General features: G+C 27.4%; 5 protein-coding genes across 9 annotated transcripts; 3 read left to right on the top strand and 2 right to left on the bottom strand.

The window, feature by feature from the left end:
- Positions 1 to 220: 220 nt before the first annotated feature.
- Positions 221 to 5,570, top strand: dock (SH2/SH3 adaptor protein dock). 2 transcript variants are annotated; one of them, XM_033340388.2, is made up of 4 exons: positions 223 to 649; positions 2,579 to 2,811; positions 3,650 to 4,587; positions 4,769 to 5,570. In XM_033340388.2, the coding sequence occupies exons 2-4, from the start codon at positions 2,793 to 2,795 to the stop codon at positions 4,988 to 4,990; spliced, it is 1,179 nt and encodes a 392-aa protein (XP_033196279.1). In that variant the 5' UTR covers positions 223 to 649; positions 2,579 to 2,792; the 3' UTR covers positions 4,991 to 5,570. The 2 variants fall into 2 exon arrangements, with proteins under 2 accessions (XP_033196281.1, XP_033196279.1); XM_033340390.2 differs by lacking the exon at positions 2,579 to 2,811 and having other exon boundaries at positions 221 to 649.
- Positions 5,571 to 5,879: 309 nt separating this feature from the next.
- Positions 5,880 to 8,777, bottom strand: drongo (Arf GTPase activating protein drongo). 2 transcript variants are annotated; one of them, XM_033340386.2, is made up of 6 exons: positions 8,463 to 8,772; positions 6,978 to 7,513; positions 6,693 to 6,887; positions 6,436 to 6,612; positions 6,241 to 6,359; positions 5,880 to 6,155 (listed from the first exon to the last, which is right to left on the bottom strand). In XM_033340386.2, exons 1-6 carry the CDS (start codon positions 8,627 to 8,629, stop codon positions 6,102 to 6,104), a joined length of 1,248 nt encoding a protein of 415 aa, XP_033196277.1. In that variant the 5' UTR covers positions 8,630 to 8,772; the 3' UTR covers positions 5,880 to 6,101. The 2 variants fall into 2 exon arrangements, with proteins under 2 accessions (XP_033196277.1, XP_033196278.1); XM_033340387.2 differs by lacking the exon at positions 6,436 to 6,612 and having other exon boundaries at positions 8,463 to 8,777.
- A 645-nt stretch (positions 8,778 to 9,422) lies between these two features.
- On the top strand, positions 9,423 to 15,621 carry LOC117160059 (putative phosphorylase b kinase regulatory subunit beta). 3 transcript variants are annotated; one of them, XM_033340470.2, is made up of 20 exons: positions 9,424 to 10,082; positions 10,195 to 10,313; positions 10,400 to 10,535; positions 10,600 to 10,807; positions 10,885 to 11,241; positions 11,308 to 11,505; positions 11,644 to 11,782; positions 11,852 to 12,132; positions 12,217 to 12,231; positions 12,807 to 13,037; positions 13,098 to 13,285; positions 13,365 to 13,480; positions 13,552 to 13,694; positions 13,755 to 13,887; positions 13,961 to 14,103; positions 14,175 to 14,377; positions 14,458 to 14,595; positions 14,672 to 14,912; positions 15,023 to 15,130; positions 15,213 to 15,621. In XM_033340470.2, exons 1-20 carry the CDS (start codon positions 10,051 to 10,053, stop codon positions 15,387 to 15,389), a joined length of 3,306 nt encoding a protein of 1,101 aa, XP_033196361.1. In that variant the 5' UTR covers positions 9,424 to 10,050; the 3' UTR covers positions 15,390 to 15,621. The 3 variants fall into 3 exon arrangements, with proteins under 3 accessions (XP_033196362.1, XP_033196361.1, XP_076477459.1); XM_076621344.1 differs by having other exon boundaries at positions 9,425 to 10,082; positions 10,180 to 10,313; XM_033340471.2 differs by lacking the exon at positions 12,217 to 12,231 and having other exon boundaries at positions 9,423 to 10,082.
- Positions 14,590 to 18,024, bottom strand: LOC117160062 (uncharacterized). The gene is made up of 5 exons (XM_033340475.2): positions 17,755 to 18,024; positions 17,317 to 17,656; positions 16,759 to 16,919; positions 15,723 to 16,675; positions 14,590 to 15,538 (listed from the first exon to the last, which is right to left on the bottom strand). Exons 1-5 carry the CDS (start codon positions 17,770 to 17,772, stop codon positions 15,523 to 15,525), a joined length of 1,488 nt encoding a protein of 495 aa, XP_033196366.2. The 5' UTR covers positions 17,773 to 18,024; the 3' UTR covers positions 14,590 to 15,522.
- Positions 18,025 to 18,095: 71 nt separating this feature from the next.
- On the top strand, positions 18,096 to 21,503 carry Gint3 (GDI interacting protein 3). The gene is made up of 7 exons (XM_076621348.1): positions 18,096 to 18,201; positions 19,388 to 19,435; positions 19,567 to 19,739; positions 19,932 to 20,078; positions 20,158 to 20,563; positions 20,641 to 20,936; positions 21,041 to 21,503. The coding sequence occupies exons 3-7, from the start codon at positions 19,645 to 19,647 to the stop codon at positions 21,435 to 21,437; spliced, it is 1,341 nt and encodes a 446-aa protein (XP_076477463.1). The 5' UTR covers positions 18,096 to 18,201; positions 19,388 to 19,435; positions 19,567 to 19,644; the 3' UTR covers positions 21,438 to 21,503.
- The last annotated feature ends 4 nt before the right edge of the window (positions 21,504 to 21,507 follow it).

Raw genomic sequence — 21,507 nt, 5'->3', positions numbered from 1 at the left:
AATCTAAAAAGTAGTATCAACTATATATGCTTTTTAATTTTAGACTCTCTAAAAGTCCACAATAATATTATAATAAAAATAATTAAAAATTACAGAAGGTAACCTATCGATTGTACAAGTGAAGATATATTAAGGCCGATTAAGATTATTCATATCATGGCGCTAGTATCGTTTTAGAGACAATTTCACAGAGACGATAATCTCAGTACTCAGTAGCGCGCATGGTCATTCAACGTCTTTGGATTAAGGGTGGGTCTGTTCTTTTGCGGGAGGGGTCGTGTAAATGAATCTAAATATAACAAACAAAAAATATTGTAATATCCACACAAAGATTTTGCTTATGCATTTTACTTGCGAAGATTAATATTGTGGGTAAAAGTGTTGATATTATATTTTTGTGTTCGATGCTTATTGACAGCGTAACGGTGACGAAAACTTCTTGGTGGATGGAGTTCTCTACGATTCGTTCTATCTTTCCCTAATTTCCAAGTCCCCCCCCCCCCTCGACCCGATTCCCCATAAAGATTCAATCCCCTATACACTCTAGTCGCTCCCGTTCATGGCTGCGTGCCGGGGTGGGGGAAAACAAGCTGTATAACGACGTAAAATTCGAAGCTTGTATGCAGGAATATGTCAAGTTTAAAAATCGGTAAGCTATTGCATTTATTTGTTTTCTTTTCTCAGTAATAGAGCGATAAATTATTTTATAGTATTTCATAAATAATAAAGAGAACGGCTGAATTGAAACTCGTGCTAGTTGTTGCCCCTTTGCATTCAACACGCTTCTACATTGCTTTTGTAGTATGGTAGGCAAGAAGGCAATGAACGATATTCTATATACTGTGCTTCGAAAGTTACCACATTCTCGTTCAAGGTTTACGTGAAGGGGATCAGAAAATAATTGTCACAATTCTTGTGTATACGCGTTCTGCTGCGTATGTAAATATTTCACAATGGGCGGCACATTCGCCTGTTTTATCGAATCTATCGGTTATAACTAGAGTGCGGATGTTTATGCATTTCAGATATGTTAGAATATGTAAATGAAATATACAAAATATAGAAATATAAAATGTATCACCTGTATGCAAAAAACATGTAAAATATGCAATAATATTCTATAATAATGGAATCGTTGTTAACTATACACTATGATTATAATTCGCAGTACATAGTTAATTAGATCTTTAGTAATTGAAACTGATTTATAATTTAACATATATTCATTGTTTCACATGACACAACATTAACACTACATCATAAAATTTGTAATATAGTTGATAAAATAAATTTTGTACACACTACCATATGTTTTTCAAGAAGGAATATGCAAAACATGAAATATATAGAATATGCAAAATGAATAATATATGCTTAATATTGCCTAGAGATAAACAAATCCATAGCTCACTTTATTGTCAATTTTCCATGAAAATTTGTATAAATATCTGCAATCTGCTTATAACAACTGTCAAATTTTATGATGTTGAAAGCTATGGTTAAAATAACATTACATTTGTTTATATTTTAATCTTTCCATATAAGCTTTATCTGTAATAATTTAAGTTTTGCAGTTATTTTTGATATTTTGATTTTCTTTTCCAAATTTATTAATTATCTTTTGCATCATATTTTCTTCATAAAAGATTTTAATAATAATGCAATATTTTGCGTGTTTCTGTTAGGTACATTCTACTTTATAATACATTGTAGTTAGCATGAATGTTTAATGTTCTCTTTATCAATATTTTCTAAAAGATATTTTATTATATATTTCATTTTGTATATAAATTCTATTATTAAAAGTATATATCAATAATATTAAAATATATTTAATTTATGATTGTATTTAAAGTACATATATAATTTATATACATTTTTAGCATCAAAGTTTAGTATAGTTTAACATTTCTTGAATATATTTCGTTTAAGAAAAGTTTTAACTTTAAACTGATCTTTATCATTTTTATTTTATATTCTGTATCTCCTATTCTGTAATTATATAATTATATATATATTGACATTTATAAATAATATTGCATTAATAATATATATAATATATAATTAATAATTTTCATTGCTTTATATTAATTTATAGTTGTCTTTATTACTTTTAAAGTCAATAATTTGATAACTTTTATATAAAAAGCAAAGTAGACTTTATTCAAAGAAAATAATTGCATGTATTTTATATCTGTTCTTTATAAATACTTTAGTTTATTATTTATATATAAAATTTTACATAATATCTTTGAAAAACTCAAAAATATATGTGTTTGTATATTACATAAAATTTACTAATTATAAAATATATATCGAGAGCATTTAATTTAGCAGCTATTAGTTATATTAACAAAATTACAGAAATAGTACTAATATAAAATAACTCTCAGTATGCTACTTAATAAATAAATGTCTTTTTTCCTTTTTTGGTAAATTATATATATATATTTTTAAGTAAACTTACAATAAAATTAAGTAATAATGTAGTATAATATTTTTCTGATAGTATATCTAAATATTGTATTTTACAATATATATGATGTCAAGTTAATGATTGTTTCATTTTTTTCTAAAGTGTTGGTAATGCACTTGCTTGCCCTACCCTTGAGAACGATGGACTCTGAGCAAAGAAATCAGCAGGTATATCAACACTAAACAAAAAGCTAAAGAATGAATGCCTGCTGCACTCACGCTGCCGACACAGAACAAGCAGATTTAACATTTATGCAAATAGTGTGTGAGTAGCAGCTACTCACGCCACACTCAGACGTATATATCCATTTTCGCACATGGCAGCCATGAAGCATGGTACGTTTTATTCTTGTATGCTTTGCTTTGTATGTAAATTTGTTTAAATGTCTATATTACTATAGTTTATTAAAAAAGAATTAATTGATATACCTTTAAACTATATTTCTAAACATATATTCATTATATTTGAAAACATATGATAATAATGAATTACCAAAAAAAATTAAATAACATTTTACATAAATATATGTATGAAATATGTTATATAATGTTTTTCAGTTTCAATACAACTAACAAATTATACTTGCTGACAGATATTAAAATCTTATATGTGTAGTATTTTAAATAAATTAAAGTAATTTATAAAAAGGAATTGTAAAAATATATAAAAGGCATAATATAAATAAATTCCAAACACAAATGTATTCTTTATTTTACATTTCACATTATTTTGTAACAAATTGCTTTAAATAGTTTATCTAAAATTAATATTTTAGTATATTATAATTGGAGATTATTAAGAGATAACAGTTATCTGCACTATTAATGTATTTTGTAATCTAAGGATTAGTTAATTTAGTAGATTCTGTATATATTAGATATTTTATCTTCTGAATCTAAGTAATTATGTTTCCCATTTTCAATTGTTATTATTATTATTAATAAATATATTATGTGGTATATATATATTAATATATAAACAATTTATGTCTTATTTAATTTTTATACTTAAGTGTTAAAATAAATATCCAAATTTTAATTCTGTGATCTGATTTTTCTAAAAGCTTTTTTTACAATAACTTTAAATTTGAATTAGGATTATTATAATCAAATTTTTATATTTCAGTTGAAAATATATAATATTTAAAAAATTCATTATTGTGACAATTTTCAGGCAAGACAAGTCAAGACGACGTATGCTATGTTGTCGCCAAATACGACTATGGAGCACAAGGTGCTCAGGAGTTAGATTTACGGAAAAATGAACGATACTTGCTTCTCGATGATTCAAAACACTGGTGGAGAGTACAAAGTGCGAGAGGACAAGCTGGCTATGTGCCAAGTAACTATGTCAAGAAGGAAAAGCCATCTCTTTTTGACAGTATTAAAAAGAAAGTCAAAAAGGGCTCTGGCTCAAAAACTCTACCATCCAGTAATTCACCATCCAGAGCCGTAGAATCTCCTATTATGGCTAGGCGTTTACCTGCTGATCCAAGTGAAGCAATAGGTACAGCAGTTGTCAAGTACAATTACCAAGCACAACAAGCAGATGAATTGTCACTCGTCAAAGGCACTAGAATCTTAATATTAGAAAAAAGTAATGATGGTTGGTGGAGGGGTCAAAGTGGTACACAAGCAGGATGGTTTCCATCAAATTATACTCACGAAGAAGGAGATGCAGATGATACACTTCATACGTATGCAATGGCAGAAAATGTTCTTGATATTGTTGTTGCACTTTATTCATTTTCTTCCAACAATGATCAAGAATTATCCTTTGAGAAAGGTGATCGTTTGGAAATCCTTGACCGTCCACCAGCAGATCCTGAATGGTATAAAGCAAGAAACAGTCAAGGTCAAATAGGTCTAGTGCCACGTAATTATCTCCAAGAATTGAGTGAATATTTGACACAACCATATCGTGAGAGAGGAATGACAAGTAGTGAGATTAGTACAGGAGACTCCCTTGAAAGAAGGCCAGATCCTGGTGATAGACCACATCTTGTTGGAAAACCTTGGTACTATGGTAGCATTTCACGTTCGCAATGTGACACGTTATTGAATCAACATGGTCATGATGGTGACTTTTTAATTAGAGATAGTGAAACTAATGTAAGTACAAATAAAGATAATTTAATTAATACGATTCTTATATATTTAAATTAGTTTATTTGAAATATCATCATGCTGATAATAACAAACAATACATTATGATAATCTTTCAAATATAATAAAATGTTTAATTTAAATTATGCAATAAACATTAAATAAAAATATTATAACATTTATATAGGTGGGAGATTATTCAGTATCTTTAAAAGCTCCAGGACGTAACAAACACTTTAGGGTACATGTGGAAGGAGCGTTATATTGTATTGGTCAAAGAAAATTCCATACACTAGACCAATTAGTAGACCATTATCAACGAGCGCCTATTTATACTAACAAGCAGGGTGAGAAATTGTATTTGGTGCGCCCATTGCCAAAAGGCAACCCCAGTAGTAATGGTTGCTAGGTAAATTCGTGCCATGAAAGAGCGGTCCATGCGCTTTCGAATGTATCTTTAAGATACGCAATGCCTGCCTAGTAATATCAATATCACACATCTCGTATGTTTATACATAACAATTAATATAATTGGTGAACTCGTATATTAGTGTTTCTTGATTGTTTGTCCATTTACACTGATAAATAATTTATTACTCTAAGTAATTACCACCAACAGTTCTTATCATTCATTGGAGCTTCCATACTATTTAGCAAACAAAGCTAAGAGAAACGAAACATTTGTACGGCAGCTATATGACAATTGACTAGTTGACACAAGGCTTCTCTTTATATCCATATGTAATTGTAAAACACGACCGATCATGTTATTACAATTAATAATATATTTACAACTACACGTAATGTAGACTGCAAATATAATGATCAAATAACGGTTAATTATCATGCAATTATGACCGGTTAAGTGGATCTCTACTCTGAATCTATTGGTATTGAATTATGACAAAGACTAAGTGTTCATTTGTGATTTTGTATTTATTAGAAATTTTTAAGTAAATAAACTATATTTAAGTGTGCATCAGGTAAAATGTAGTTGTTTTTCAATCCTTTATTTATTATGCGTATAATTAATACGGCATATTTTTAAAAATTAAATTTTCTCTGCTGTATTTACATAGTAGATATATTTTCACCGATAAACATGATTTAATTTAGAAATATTTAAAAATTTTGTTCCTAATATTTAAAATATGTACATGTTTTATTATATTAAAATTAAACGGATTTTTATATATGTACAAATTTTATATATACAAACATAATTTATAACAAGACACAGTGAAATGAAATTAAATTGAATTGTATCAAGGGATGACTTTACTAGACATAATACACGATTGGTAACAAATATTAATCTTTATTTAACGTGTATATTATATTCATAAATAAAAGTATTATTTTTTTTTGTTATATGAATAAGAGATTGGTGCTCCTGTAGATAAAAGTTAATGGCACTAATTGCCAATAAGGTCACATATATAAACAATTGCCCTAAACTAAACATATTTTAGGTCTATATTATTTGTTCGTAATTCCATTAAAAACTTATGCTTATATAATCATAAGAAAGGATTGTTCGAATTTCTTGTCATGTTGCTCACGCCAGAACCAACCTAAAAAGACTTATATATTTAGATGTACAAAGATATATATATGAGTATAATTTATAAAATTAAAACGAAAATATTATATTCATACCATGAATGGATTTGCATGATATGCTGGAAGAGTTGGTTGCCATACTTTATTTGTCATTAATTGACTAAACTGAATTACATCTCTGTTACTAGATGGTCCGATACCTACCCACTGCGGATCTAAAATATTTATATTTTTTAATTTATTTCACATGTTAAATATATTGAATGTTACATTCTTTAAATAAGAACTTACCATTATTCATAGGAAATTGTACTGGTTTAAAAGGATTAATAGGATTATATAGCGAGGTATCAATTGATTGTGTATTATTATTAACTACATTAGATGGTCGCCATAAATCACCAGTTGCAAATGGATTTGAAATTACATTTGTAGTTTGATTTCCTACACTCCAGAGTGAATTCGAAGCTATGATAAGAATAATAAAATAATTTTGTAAAATTAATTTTAAAAATTAAAGATTTAATGATATATATAAATGCATATACCATTATTAGTATTCCATGTGGATGTATTTAATGTTGTTGTAGTATCATCTTTCAATTGTATTTGTTTCATTAGAGAATCTAAGTCTTTCAGTGCCGCATAACGATCTTCTGATGGAGGTACATGTGCACCATTTGCATTCATTGAATTAGTCATATTTCCTGTAGTCTGACTAAATGGACTTAAGGATTCAATATCTAGACACACACAAAAGATCAATTATTAATATAATAATGATATTGTATTAATTTGTAAAAACAGAAATGTAAAATATTGATTCAATTTACTTGTATCTTTTTGGCTATCAAAAACAGGATTGTTGTCAAAATTGGCAAAGAATGACTGAGGTACAATAGGTTGACTGAGTTTATTTGCAGGTGTTGTAGTAGTAATAAATGGATCAGGAACTTTGCTGAAATCAGCTACAAAATCTGTTGAAAAGTTATTAAAATTAACTGATTCAACATTGTTTGTTTTCGAAGCTGATGTAGATGTTGTAGAAGATAATGTTGTAGTAGATGTTCCAGAATGTGGAACCCTTGGAATGTTAGTTTGATTAGATGACTGTGATTTTTGATTTGAGTTCTGATTTGCCATGGACGGATCCAAATAATATCTTTTAAGCTCATATTTTGCACTCATTAGATCTTTCATCTTTTGTTCATCTTTTGTATCTAAAGTCTGTGATGAATTTTGGTTCATCAAGCCTAACCATATTCTTCTACAATATTCATTACCACGTTCCTTTATAAAATCTATTTCCTCTTGAGTAAATGTTGCCATAGAAATAGATTTTACTCTATGTGGTGGTGTCAAGCCCCTCCTGTAATTTAAAAAAAAATTAGTAATATAAATTTCTTCCTATTACATTTTATATATACTAATTGATCAAATTATTATAATTTGTAACATTAAAATAACATAATTAGGTCATCCTTTAAATATTATATTTCTTTTGTATTAACAATTACTTTCTACTAACTAAATCTTCTATTCCTCTTTTATAAAATCATGTTATGATTCTATCCAATTCTATTGTTCTATGTATAGAAAATGTATGATATTCTTATGCATTTAATAATGGGTAAAAATAATCTAAATTGGCATAGAATAAAAACACTAAAATTTCACTGAAACTTGTAACAATGTAATTTATAAATAATATATTCATACTGAATATTATTATAATAAAAAATATTTATTGTGTATATTAAACATTATTTATAATATTTAATAATTTATCTATTCTTTCCATTGCCAGTCAGACTAATTAATATAATATATATTATGGACTCTATAAAATAGCTAATGATATTCTATATTATTTATGAATAGAACACATTTTGACCATTGATAACAACTACTACGCACAAAGAAAACACTGATACCGATAGTATATATTAACTTCCTGACCGCAAATGCGAGCATTTAACAAAGATCCACAATCTCCTATTCATCATAGTAAAATACATTCATCACACGTGTTTCAACAAAACCTATTACTAATGCATTTACAAATAAGAATATATTTTATTTTTCATTAAATGCGAAACTGAACCTACCTAATATATTCGAAATGTTGACATTTATCCAGTGATAATTATAATTATTTGATCGTTAAATATTATGTAAAGCATTTGTAAAGTACATTTTGGTCAGTTCTATTCATAATATGATAAAATAATGAAGTAAAACAACAGTTACGTCATTTTTTTATAAGGAAGAAGAACTTGGTACACTTTATTGGCTTCTTACAAGTAACGAGTACTTACAGCATACCAGAACAAGAGGTACAGACAAATGAACCGATTGTCATGTTGACGTAAGTTGGGCCTCGCTGATGGCAATCGAAACATTCTTTATTACCAGGTTGTGAGACCAGCTCGCGTAATATTTTCAAATTTTTCTCGTCTTGCTTTCTTTTCGCGGACGCCATCATATACGAGAATGCACTTTATAACTATAAACGGAACACGGGAGATACACAAGACACAACTCTCGCGCTCTGCTTACGGAACTGACTCAATTTTCTGTCACGACAGTCGTGCGTGTTCCGTAACGCATTCTAAAAATGTTTCAGAAACATGAAACGCGGAATAATAATAATATATTTGCAATGATTTTTTTTATGGTTGATTTTCACTCGTTAGCAGTCCTTATTTTCATGTAAGTTTCTCTCGCGCATTTTTCTTTTTCAAATAGAATATTTTATTAATAATTTTGCATTTGTTTTTGTTATAGATGCTTTTGTTTTGTAATTAATTTTCTATATAAGTACACCTTCATATAAACATTCAAAGTCTAATTATGACGTTTGTCGAATTATATAGTGTATAAAGCTATAGTTAAACTAGCATTACGTTTATGCTTTTTATGCAAGTTTCTACTGTATTTTTCGTTTTCAAGTAAAATATTTTACAATAATTTTTTAATTTAATTCTTTTATAGGTGTTTTTATTTCTCTTACAAATTTCAAAATAAAATTCATATATCACAAATTATATCATATAGTGATAGTATCGCTATACTAGTATAATAGGTATATATATGAAGATACTAAATATATACTATAAATATTATATAGAAGATAGATCACTATCGCTATCAGTATTATTACTATATACATTACAATTATTAACCATATTATAAAAACGGAATAAAAGGAAATGTATATAGTTTAATGTATTGTATTATTATATATCTTTCATAGCATACAAATATTTTCATATAATATTACATATTTTTAAAATATTTACATCATGTTCGTCCAGAAATAAAACGTATAAATATGACCCCAAATATTTGCGCAGAAAGACACTTCCATCTCTAATTTAGTAATAGATAAGGAACAATATAATTATTGAGAGAATTTAATTACAATTAAAATCTTAATTAAAACTCCTTTAAAATATTTTATTTTAATAAATTTCAATTAGAAAATTGGAAATATGTTATTAAATACTTGGAAATACAATTACATAATTCAAAAATTTTCCATCTCAGATAACCTTAAAATGAATTAGGAATAAACCTACTTATAGCTACTTCTTGGTTTCTATTTTAAGTCAGAGATAGTAAATAACTTCTACGTGCCAATTACATAGAAGATTTGATTGTAGTGTAAGTAAAATTAACTATTCAAAAGAACACAGTCAAGGTTAATGCGCGTATGCGTACACGAGGATTAGAGGAGAGTTGTTTATTATTTCAATTGTCACCTTAATTGTTTTATATTCTACTAAAGAATTTTTTAATAATACATAATCATGTTATTGAAGTAACTAGAAATAATTGTTGCCATATGGTCATTAAAGAATAAAATCAAGTTGAAAACCCATTGAATTGATTAATCTGAATAAGATGACATCTTTTGTAACAATCTCCACAAAAAGGTTTGAATATAATTAATTTGTTCAACTATAATTAATATCTCTTGAATATAATTAATTTGTTCAACTATAATTAATCTTAAGTAAATATTATAATCAGTTTTTAACTGTATAGAGCTTCTCAGATCAGAAATGTACGACAAGGTAGTATTATTGATTTAGATATTGACATGTTTCTCAAGATATCAAATTATGAAGATACAGTCAGACAACTTGATATCTATTATGGAATTGGTAAGAATATTTATTTTCATATTATTCCATTGTATTATATTTATCTCATGTAGCAATAAAGTAAGTAGATTATATATAATTTTTAGTTAAAAGACAATTGTTACGTTATCAAAGTTGTATAACAGGTCTTTTCCCACAAGTTTCAAATGATAAAGTAGTTGGAAGTGTGAGAGAAAGTATTTACTGTGCGGCCGCTGTATGGAGTTTGTACCAAGCATATAGGTAATAAAGGATTAAGTTTGTCTAGTAATTATTATATTATGGTAAATAATATTATGTCTTTTAGACGTATAGATGATGATCGTGGAAAATCTTATGAACTTGGACAATCAGCTGTAAAATGTATGCGTGGGATTTTAGAATGTTGGGTGAAACAATCACCTAGAATAGAGTTATTTAAACGTAATCAGTGTAATCGCTTTGCATTGCATTGTAAATTTCATTTAGATACTGGTGATGAAATTTTTAAAGATGCCGATTACAATCATTTGCAAGTAATTATAGTACATAGTGAAATATGATAAGATAGAGTGATTTAAAATAATTATTATACCTATTTTATTTTTTGTAGATTGATATTGTTTCACTATATTTGATATTTTTAGTACAAATGATTTCTTCAGGATTGCAAATTATATATACTCAAGATGAAGTAGCATTTATACAAAATCTTGTATATTATGTGGAAAGAGCATATCGTACACCAGATTATGGCATGTGGGAACGTGGTAGTAGATATAATGATGGTACACCTGAAATACATGCAAGTTCAATTGGTATAGCCAAAAGTGCTCTTGAAGCTATTAATGGATGCAATTTATTTGGAGAAAAAGGAGCTTCTTGGTCAGTTATATATGTTGATATTGATGCACATAATCGAAATCGTAGTATTTTTGAAACAATGCTTCCAAGAGAGTCAAGTTCTAAGGTAAAAAATATACATATTATGTAAAAATGTATTATAATTTAAATTTTAATACATTGTACTATTTAGAGTGTAGACACAGCTTTACTACCAACAATATCTTTTCCTGCATTTGCCACTCACGAAGAAGTGTTGTATAATGAAACAAAGGCAAATATAATTCGAAGATTAAAAGGCAATTACGGATTTAAGAGGTTTGGCAGAGATGGATACAAAACCGTTATAGAAAGCAAAGATCGACGATATTACAAATCTGGTGAAATCAAGGTCTCTGATGTATTTGATTGTTAGTATATATTATTTTCAGAATGTGCTTAAATGGATTTATAATTTCTGTCTACATAATTACATTAACTTCTTTTAATAATTTTAGGATGGTATTAAAAAGATATTTTTTTGTTATAGGAATTTGATAATATAGAATGTGAATGGCCATTATTTTACATATTTATGATCATTGACGGCGTTTTTAAGACTTTGCCAGAACAAGTGGAAGAATATCAAAAATTATTAAAAGAACGAATGTACAAAGATATTAATGGAGGTATGTAGATAGAAAATAGATTTGGCTATAATGATATAAAATGTTATTATATTCTGTTTAATTAAATAGATCCTGTAATACCTATGTATTACTATGTACCTGAGGATAGGTTAGAACTAGAAAGAAATGATCCTGGTAGTACATATCGAGTACCAAGTGCTGAAGGAAGAGGACAGAAAAGTTCTACAGATACAGAACCTGGACCCATGTATTTGTGGAATCAAGCTATGTTTATAATTGCTCAACTACTCACTGCTGGTTTATTACATATTAATGAATTAGATCCAATTAGACGTTATCTTCCTTCATACAACAGACCACGAAAAGCTGGAAGATATTCAGCTTTTCAAGTAAGTCAGAGTACAATTTAATTAGTACATTTACTAAATTAATTAGTTATAATAAATTATTTTGTACATGTTTGTTTCATGCAGGCAAAACCGAGTATTGTAAGTAAATGATACAAATAGTATACTGTATTTTGTAGTATTTTGTTTTAATATTTGCAGATTGATAGTAGCTTTATAATGTTATTTAAATAATATATGTATTTGAGCTTTCAAATTAAACAAATGATAATACATGCTTGAATCATGTAGCATATTGTAATATTGAATGTCTATTATTTGCTCAGATTAGTAACTGATTATTATATTAGTCCTCTATTATATATATATATACACACACTTTATTAATGTAAATATTTTTTAATTATAATGCATGAAGCTTGGATTAAGGCATGATTTATCTTAGTCGTTTTTTAAGATGCTTGTTTCTGTCATCTTCTTTTTCTCATTATTATTTCTTAACTGTACAATACATAGTTTATGCATTATTACATCATTACATTGTCTAATTTACAAATTTTTCTAAAAACTTCTAGTTTTCTTTTCATTTAATTGAACTCCTTTTTTAGTTTTGAATGTATTAGGGAATGAAAAAATGTATTATATTAATAATTTTAGCGTTCTTGTCATATTATAATAATGCATGATTGACTTATTACAAAATTTCTCTATGTTAGGGAACTCATACTGATCTTGTAGTACAAATCGTTCTTATTGCTGAATCTATGCGATTACAAGCTATGATGGCAACATACGGTATACAAACACAAACGCCACACGAAGTGGAACCAGTACAAATATTATCATCTACACAATTAGTAAAAGTTTATGAAAAATTGGGAGTGAATAATAAACTAAATCTGCAAGGCCGACCAGCAAGACCAATTGGGTCTTTGGGTACAAGTAAGGTATGTTCAATGTATAAAATAAAAATTGATTTAGAAAATTCAATATCACTTTTTTTATAGGTTTATAGAGTATGTGGTATGACAGTACTTTGTTATCCTCTAATATTTGAGGTGTCAGATTTTTACTTGTATAGAGATATGGCTCTATTAATCGATGACATAAAAACTGAACTTCAGTTTGTGGGCAAATATTGGCGACTTTCAGGTCGACCTACTATATGTCTTTTGATACGAGAAGAACATATGAGGTACTTGTTAATTTTTAAATTAATATGTTGAAATTGTAGTTTTTATATCACACTCATAAATAAAAAATTTCTTTGTTAGGGATCCACAATTTAAGGAAATGCTTGATCTTTTTGCTATGTTAAAAAAAGGGTATTGTAACAAAACAAAAGTTCGAATTGGTCGGTTACAGAATCTCATTTCATCTTCATGCATTGGTATAATTAATATTTATACATTTTATTCTCTATCATTTAGTAAATATTAATGCAAATCTAATGTTGTGTAGAACATTTGGACTTTATAAATACTGTAGAGACAGATCTTGAACTTACCCAATTTAAGCAATTAAAACATGATTATATTGGATATCAAAGTTTAACTGATGTACCTAAAGCTTTAACTTATTCTGAAAATATAAAAGATTATTCTGTAAGTATCTATAAATAATAACTATATTTTTTTATTTATTCTAATTGCTTCGTGTTTTAGTATTATATGAATGAACCGCTATATAATATCTTAAATGAAATTCGTAACAATAAAAGCTTATATACTTTGTGTCAACTTTATGGTATTTTATTGAAACGAGAAGGAATTAACTATGAAATTAATGGAATGACAGGTACTAATATAAATTGTTATTTAAAGATTATAGGTATATAGTGATATTTACTTTGATTAATATTTTATTTTAGTTGGAGATCAATTAAGATCATTGTATCAACAGGCAGGGTGTCTTAGATATTGGATGGTTGTTCGTTACTGTAGCAGTTTATTGAATCATACCGTTGATAGTATAAGTCCTTTTATAACAGGAGTTCTTGTTAAAGGAAAACAGGTACCTTTGTTAAATTGTTTGGATATTTATAGTGTGTAAATAAAGAATTTTTTATTCATCATTAATATCAGATAACAGTTGGAGTAATTGGACAAGAAGAAACTGTATTTGATAAACCAATGACACCTGTAGAAATCCAGTCAGTTATGTATTCAACAATTCAACCACATAATGTAGTTCAAGCAGTACTTCAACAAGAAGTATTATTGTACTGCGGTCGACTTATTGGAACAAATCCAGAAATGTTTAAAGGAATACTGAAAATTCGTATTGGGTGTGTTTTATGTGTCATCTTTAACATTAATATCTAGAATATTTAGAATAAGTATTATTAAATATTCTTCTTATTTATAGATGGGTCTTAGAAGCAATAAAACTTTACCTACAAATGTTTGTTAAAAATCCTAAACCAATTGAGAACTATAGTCCATTTGAGATTCGTCAATTCCTTATAAAAGTATTGACGGTTAAAGATTGGGCCAACAATGAAAAGTATAAATAATTTAATTTATTTCTCATACAGTACACATTTATCTATTATACATAAATTAATTTTATGTTGTATTAGGATTACAGTTTTAGGACGTAGAAAAATCGAAGGTTGTTTATGTAGAGTACCTGCACATTTTTATAATCATGTTTGGGAAGTATTAATGCGTTGTCCGGATGGTATTTGTGTTAATGGACGAGAATTGCCTCAACAACCTACGCTGTCCAATATGACTCGTTCCGAACTCACGTTTGCTTTGTCCGTGGAATCTTTACTTCACCATATACAATTGCCAGAATATCGCCAAATTATTGTAGAGGTATTCTTTTTTTACTTATACTTGATTTATTTTTCGATTTATGCAAGAGCATTATTATATTCACGAAAAAATATGCAATATGTATAAATATACAGCTCCTATTTTTACAGTTACTCACTATAGTGTCAACAATTTTACTTCGAAATCCAGAATTAAGTTTTCAGAAACAATTAAATCTTAACAAACTCGTCGAAGATAGTTTCCTCATGTATTGTAAGGTACATACATTCTGACTGTAATTTTACATATATTAGTTACAATTATATATGTAAATTCAATATTAAACATAAATTTGTTTAGGATAATAACGTGGAAAAAACTGTTGATCAATCGTTGTTTTTCTCTGCTCACTATTCAATAACTACAGGATATCTTGCTAGAGCTGTAGTAAATAATATGCTTACTGGAGGATGTTTCGCAACTATTAATGACATCAACGACGCAATTGAAACTAGAGAAACTTGTAAAATTACATAATGGAAAAAGTAATTCTTCAGTGCAATCGAATATTGTTTGTAAATACATTATATATAATCAGAAGTATATTTATATAAAAATATGGTATTTTCTTAATGTGTGTATATATATTCCCTTAGCAAGAGAATTTGCTTTATATAAATAAAATCCTGAAAATTATAAAAGATAGTAATTCTGTCGAAAAATCTGTATTCATATATCAATAAAATACATAATTATATGTTACACAGTATACATTTTTTAATATATCACATTTAGATTATAGTAATTTTTATAAATAATTCAATGAAATTTATAAAACTGTACAAACTTAACTGTATTATTTGAATTCACCTTTTAGCAAAATTTGTATCCATTGCTCTTCCAGATCGTTGTATATTATTTATATTGGCTTTAATTCTAGAAGCAACAGTACTTATTTCTGCAGCAGCTGCTAACTGTTTTGTAACAAAATCTTGATTATACACTTTTCTACTATCTATTTCTTTCTTTTCTTCTATGCGATACTTTTTAACATTACGTTCTCGTTCTTCATCTCTCCATGTTGCATTTGCTATCATTTCTTGTCTACGTCGTTCTTTTTCTTCTTCTGTGAGATCCTGTTTCTTTTTAAAATTCCATTTATCTCGATTCTTATCTTTTTTGTTATACTTTCTACTTGTATCAGAAGATAATTTAGAATATGTTGTTTCTTTTTTATGTGATCTCTTTGAAAGATCTTTATACTTATTCTCGGTATTGTATGTATTTTTATGAATACTGCTTCTCCTATTTTGAGGACTGCTTGAACGAAAATCTTTCTCTCTGTGTTTTCTTATCTCTCTATTGAATGACCTATCTCTTCTTTTTTTAATTGAGCTATCATTATTATCATTGTTTGAACTGCATGCTTTAACAAGTTTTTCATATGACTTATGCTTTCTTTCTTCTTCTTTATCAGGTATTAGATATTTTTCTTTACTATGTTTTATAACTTCAGTATTTTTTTCTTTACTTTTACTTCTCTTTTTCCTGTGCTTTTTTATATGTTCATCACTTTCACTTCCTTCGTTACTACTTTCTGATTCACTATCGGAAGTTTCATTTTCTTTTCTAGACTTTTTCTTTCGTTTATGTTTCATCTTTTTCATTGACTTTATTAAATCTTTATTACTAATTTTATCCTTTAATTGTTTATATTTAGTAGTCAGTAATAGGTCAAGTTGTGCTTCATCATCACTATCAATATCTTGTTTGTTCTTCTTCTTTTTCTTTTCACTTTTACTTTTCTTTGACTGCTGTTCCAACTAAATAGTAGTTGATATTAATAAATAAATAATAAAATATTCTAATAAAATATTATAATAAGCCAATATTATCATTTACATACCAATTGTCGTAATTGCTTTAATTTAACTGGATTTTTTAGCAGTTGATTTCTTGTTTCCATCTCCTTCTTCTTTATAGCATATAAGGGGTCTTCTTGCATTTTTCTTGCTAAGTCCACTTGTTCATTACCAGAAAAGAAACGTAATGACGGGGGAATACATTCTGAAATTGCAGATAAGTTATGTATAAAACTCCTAACACTGCGCTATTCTTATACAAATTAACCCCTAGCCCTACGATCTAAGTTCCAACGGCGCGTGCCATAATCATTGGCAGGGTCAGTCAGATGTCGAGCCATTTCATGGTCTAGCTAAGCGCTCGAAGTTGTGCAAGGTACAACTAATTTTATGTTGCAAAATGTTTGATAAATAATTACTACCAATTGATCATTGAACAAGATTTTTAAGGATATCTTTCTAATATTTTATAAGAAAATATATCTGCACTTGCGAATACGACCAAGAAACTCATGTTTCTTGTGTTTGGCCCGAAGGATGTACCACGAGTCTAACTCAATGTTATAGGTTAAAGGATTAAAAACATTTAAAATATAAAATACCGTGTTCAACATGATTTCTTGGTGCTTGGTTTAATTCATTATCCTTTTCTGTTTGAACCATTTGTTCAAATGATTTATCAATTGGCCGTCCAAGTAAATATTCTTCTCTATTGACTAATTGATTTGGTCCTTTATACATCCAATCCAGCTTTTTGTCATCTTTCTTTTCTATTACTCCTTGCTCCATTGCGTATTTTTTCATATCCTCTCGATCTTTCTCCATTTCTATTTCTTTCTTTAATTCAGCTATTTTCTTTTTTTCTCGACTTTGTTGTTGCTCTGCTTTCCAAACTTTTTCTATATTTTTCATAGTAGATGGATGCCATGACTTCTTCAAATTCTATATTAACAAAATTTGCAGTTTTGTTAGATACAATATGTTTCTATTTATTTAATATAATACGTGCTTCTCCAACTTAAAATTTAATTTCAACTTACCAAATCTCCACCACCCATTTTTAGCAGATAATAAGACACGAGATGTATGTGTGAAAGAGATATACTTTTATATTATTCAAATTATATTATATATATTCCAAATATATTATTGCTTTTTTTACCAACATTGATAAACAATATTAGTATTGCTGTACATTATACAACAATATAAAACGAGTAAATATTAAATATTTACGTATGATCTTAAAACATCTCTAGCGAACAATTGAAATTTTATGGCTACAAAGATGGCATTACTGAAGCCATGAGTTGTGAATATTCTTCTTGTAAGATGGTAAATCAAATATTACTTTTTACGCTTATTCAGAAGTTTTCTCAGTGGTCGAGTTTCATCATATTCTGGGATCTGACCTTGGAAATCAGAATGATTTAGACACTTGAAAATATCAAAGAATGACGTGGGTAATGTGACATAATAAAGTAAAGGTGAACAAAAAGTGTGCGTTTATTTAATTTAATTAAGAGTTTATCACATGTGATGAGTAGCGTACATGAAAATTCGTGGTCTTGGGTAGAATATTTGGTGGAAACGATCAATAAGCTTACCGATGACTTAGTGGGCTCAACAACGTTTGAGTTAATATTTCACCCGATCAACAGCATAATCAGCAATGAACTTCAACAAAAATTTTCCGATTTTTTTCACGAATTTATTGATTTGGTAGCATTTGACGATTTTCAGTTGCAATTGTTGAAAGTTTTCTTGTTTACATTTGTTAGTACCGTGGCCCTTATTTTCATCGTTTGGTATATTTACGGTCCAAGAATTTCCGAACAATTTATGGAACCAAGTAAGAAAATCATATTTTCGTTTTGATATGTATACGTATTCACGTTATTGTGTAGAACAGATTGTATGTATGTATATGCTTACAATAGTAAATATATCATTTTCAAAACATGTTTTAATAATACATATATAATTTTTTAAACATATTTTAATAATAAATATATAATTCTCGGAACATATTTTTCGATGACTATGCAATATACTCAGTATCTATTTATATGTCTGTTCTTCCTGTTGCTTTTAATCGCGTAATAATAAAAGCATATTGTTAAGTATAAATTTTTGTCATTAATTTTACTGGATTTACTTTACTTTTATCTTGCAATAGCACACTTTTTATGATTACCAAATAGAACATTGAGGTCTTTTAAGTTCAATATGATTTTTGTGCATTTAAATCACAAAAACTTTTGTAAAAGACACAGTGTAAAAAATTTATTTAAATATTCATAGATATTGCTTTTAAGTTTATAAAATTAAATGTTCAAAAAGAAGTTAAAGGAGTTTTATTGTTTTCTCCTCCATTAATAAAAATCAATATAATTGCAAAAAAAACTGGGGTTATGAAAGACAATGGTATGCCATTGCAAGATTAAGTAAAAATTCTTTTATTTTTGTTGAAGATCAAGGGTAAAAGAGGTAAAAAAGAAATATTTTCTTCAGTATAATGTTCAGTATATGTAATAAACAAATGGTATTAAATGATTAAGAAATTATTTGCTGTTAATTTATAGTATATATATAAAAGTTATCATGTCTAAAAATTGAAAATTTAAAAAATTCTTATCTTAATTCTAATAAAAAATATTGTTGTTAACACAGACTCTGTATCAAAAGATTTTGACAGTTCATCTGGTGAATAATTTGTTGGTTAGTAAGTATACATTATTTTACCAAATATAAAGTAATTGTAAGCAAAATGGAATTATTTTTGTACATATATATATATATCTTTAATACGTTAGTAATAAATATATATAGAATTTTTCATTTTTTTCTAGGTTAAATAAATCCAACAGAATTGTTTTGAGCAGAAAATTTAAGTTACACGATTGATCTGCTTTTTACAACCTTTTGGAATGAACCAAGTAACAATTATGTCAGAAAAAATTAAATCATTTTTTCACAAGGCAAAGTTGGATGTGAAATTTATGAATGCTGGAAAAGGACACAAGTAATGTTTATCATAATACATTCTAATTAACTATTTGATTTTAACATAAAGGATAGAAATTTTCAGTAGTTTTTTTAATTGTCATTTGAGATACTAGTGAATCTTATGTTTTAAATTTCAAATATATCTCAATACTAAGCTAATTATCATTAATATATTATATCTTTCATAACGCAAAATTATTTTATGTAGATTAACAGAATCAACTAGCAATGATGGATCTACTTCTGTAGTAGAGCCAAGAGAAAGAGTGGAACCTACAGAAGAAGCTAAAGTAGCTGGTCAAGCAGCTTTGACAAGACTGGAAGCAAAAGAATCTAACATAAAAAAATTTAACACGTATGTTTTTCATAAAAAATAATAGTTTTTATTTATAATTTTAAATATAATAACATATTTAATAATATATTATTCATAGATCATATGCAGCTATTAAAGCACAAGTGAAACGAGAATTAGAACAAAAAAGAGAAACACAACAAAATATAGAGAAAAATTATGTGCAGTCAAAAGAAAAAACTGAAAATTCAGTTAAGAATAATTCTTTGTTAGCTGTTACCAATGTATACTATCGTTGTTCATATTTATCTGATGAAATATTATCACAAGATGAATGGAAAGTAAAAATAAAAGAATTTTTATATGAACAATTGAAAGGAGAAGATATGGGTTTAATATCATGTTTAATTATACAAAATTGCAATAGTAAAAAGAATAGAATTGATGCTTGTGTTGAAACACTTGGAAAATATCTAGAAAATATTATAAATAATCCAGAGGAAGAAAAGTATCAGAAGATTAGGATGCAAAATAGAACATTTCAAGTAATACTTTTGTTTCTTTAAATAGATTTATTTAAGAAGAAAATAATTTATATAAACTTTTTATTAATATTTTAAAGGATAAAGTGGCCCCTATTGAAGGTGCATTAGAGTTTTTAAATGCTGCTGGTTTTCATCAGAAGAAGTTATTGAATAATGATAAGGAGGATGATTTCTTAATTCGTAATGCAGATAATTGTGATATTGAAAACATTACCATGTTATTGGAAGCATTGAAAACTGCACAGCCCATTCCACTGGAACTAGACAGAAATCTTCAAGTATTGTTACCTATGCAAGCAAACAAGAGAACTGAATTGCCATCGAGCTTTTTCAATTTAACTGCTGAAGATATAGAGAAAGAACAACAACTTCGGTAATTATATATACATACTGTATGCATTAATACATACAGATTAAATATAATATGACTTCATTAAATAAATTATGTTAAACATTTTTCCTTATCAATGTTAATAGAACTGAAGCAGTTGAAAGAGATCAGATGTTAAGAACAAAATCCATGAGAGAAAGAGATGAAAGACAGAGACTCAGAAAATATAAATTTTCATTGATCCGTATAAAATTTCCAGATAATCTTATTTTACAAGGAACATTTTCTATACATGAAAGTTTTCAAAATGTTGTTAATTTTGTTAGTGAGAATTTGATAAATAATGAGAGACCTTTCAGCTTAAAAAAGCTTCCTCAAACAACATTTAGTGAAGATTCTTTTGATAAAACATTACTTGAATTAGAATTATTCCCTGCTGTAATATTGATGTTTTTCTGGAAAAGTAAATCAGAAGAAACAAGTCACAACGAATCTGTAGGATACTTAAAGGAAGAGTTACTTTCTATCATACAACCTGCTTAAATTTGTATTATCTAATCTTTAAAAATTGTAATTATAAATACTGAAAAAGATAAATATAAGTATCATTATG

This window comes from Bombus vancouverensis, chromosome 9 (genome assembly GCF_051014615.1).
Source record: "Bombus vancouverensis nearcticus chromosome 9, iyBomVanc1_principal, whole genome shotgun sequence".
Lineage (NCBI taxonomy): Eukaryota > Metazoa > Arthropoda > Insecta > Hymenoptera > Apidae > Bombus > Bombus vancouverensis.
The sequence above is the reverse complement of the archived record's forward strand: the minus strand, read 5'-3'. Positions and strand labels throughout refer to the sequence as shown.

What these genes read in the sequence shown, in the direction of transcription:
- dock (XM_033340390.2), top strand. An exon ending in TTAGAGATAGTGAAACTAAT is followed by an intron (nt 4,588 to 4,768) that starts GTAAGTACAAAT and finishes ACATTTATATAG; the next exon opens with GTGGGAGATTATTCAGTATC.
- drongo (XM_033340386.2), bottom strand. Translation starts at nt 8,629, where the DNA reads ATGATGGCGTCCGCGAAAAGAAAGCAAGACGAGAAAAATTTGAAAATA. An exon ending in ACAATTTCCTATGAATAATG is followed by an intron (nt 6,360 to 6,435) that starts GTAAGTTCTTAT and finishes TAAATATTTTAG; the next exon opens with ATCCGCAGTGGGTAGGTATC. An exon ending in ATCATGCAAATCCATTCATG is followed by an intron (nt 6,156 to 6,240) that starts GTATGAATATAA and finishes AAGTCTTTTTAG; the next exon opens with GTTGGTTCTGGCGTGAGCAA.
- LOC117160059 (XM_033340470.2), top strand. Translation starts at nt 10,051, where the DNA reads ATGACATCTTTTGTAACAATCTCCACAAAAAG. An exon ending in CCGATTACAATCATTTGCAA is followed by an intron (nt 10,808 to 10,884) that starts GTAATTATAGTA and finishes TATTTTTTGTAG; the next exon opens with ATTGATATTGTTTCACTATA. An exon ending in GATTGGGCCAACAATGAAAA is followed by an intron (nt 14,596 to 14,671) that starts GTATAAATAATT and finishes ATGTTGTATTAG; the next exon opens with GATTACAGTTTTAGGACGTA.
- LOC117160062 (XM_033340475.2), bottom strand. An exon ending in AAGAAATCATGTTGAACACG is followed by an intron (nt 16,920 to 17,316) that starts GTATTTTATATT and finishes CTGCAATTTCAG; the next exon opens with AATGTATTCCCCCGTCATTA. An exon ending in TAAAGCAATTACGACAATTG is followed by an intron (nt 16,676 to 16,758) that starts GTATGTAAATGA and finishes ACTACTATTTAG; the next exon opens with TTGGAACAGCAGTCAAAGAA.
- Gint3 (XM_076621348.1), top strand. Translation starts at nt 19,645, where the DNA reads ATGAACCAAGTAACAATTATGTCAGAAAAAATTAAATCATTTTTTCAC. An exon ending in AACATAAAAAAATTTAACAC is followed by an intron (nt 20,079 to 20,157) that starts GTATGTTTTTCA and finishes TATTATTCATAG; the next exon opens with ATCATATGCAGCTATTAAAG. An exon ending in TGCAAAATAGAACATTTCAA is followed by an intron (nt 20,564 to 20,640) that starts GTAATACTTTTG and finishes AATATTTTAAAG; the next exon opens with GATAAAGTGGCCCCTATTGA.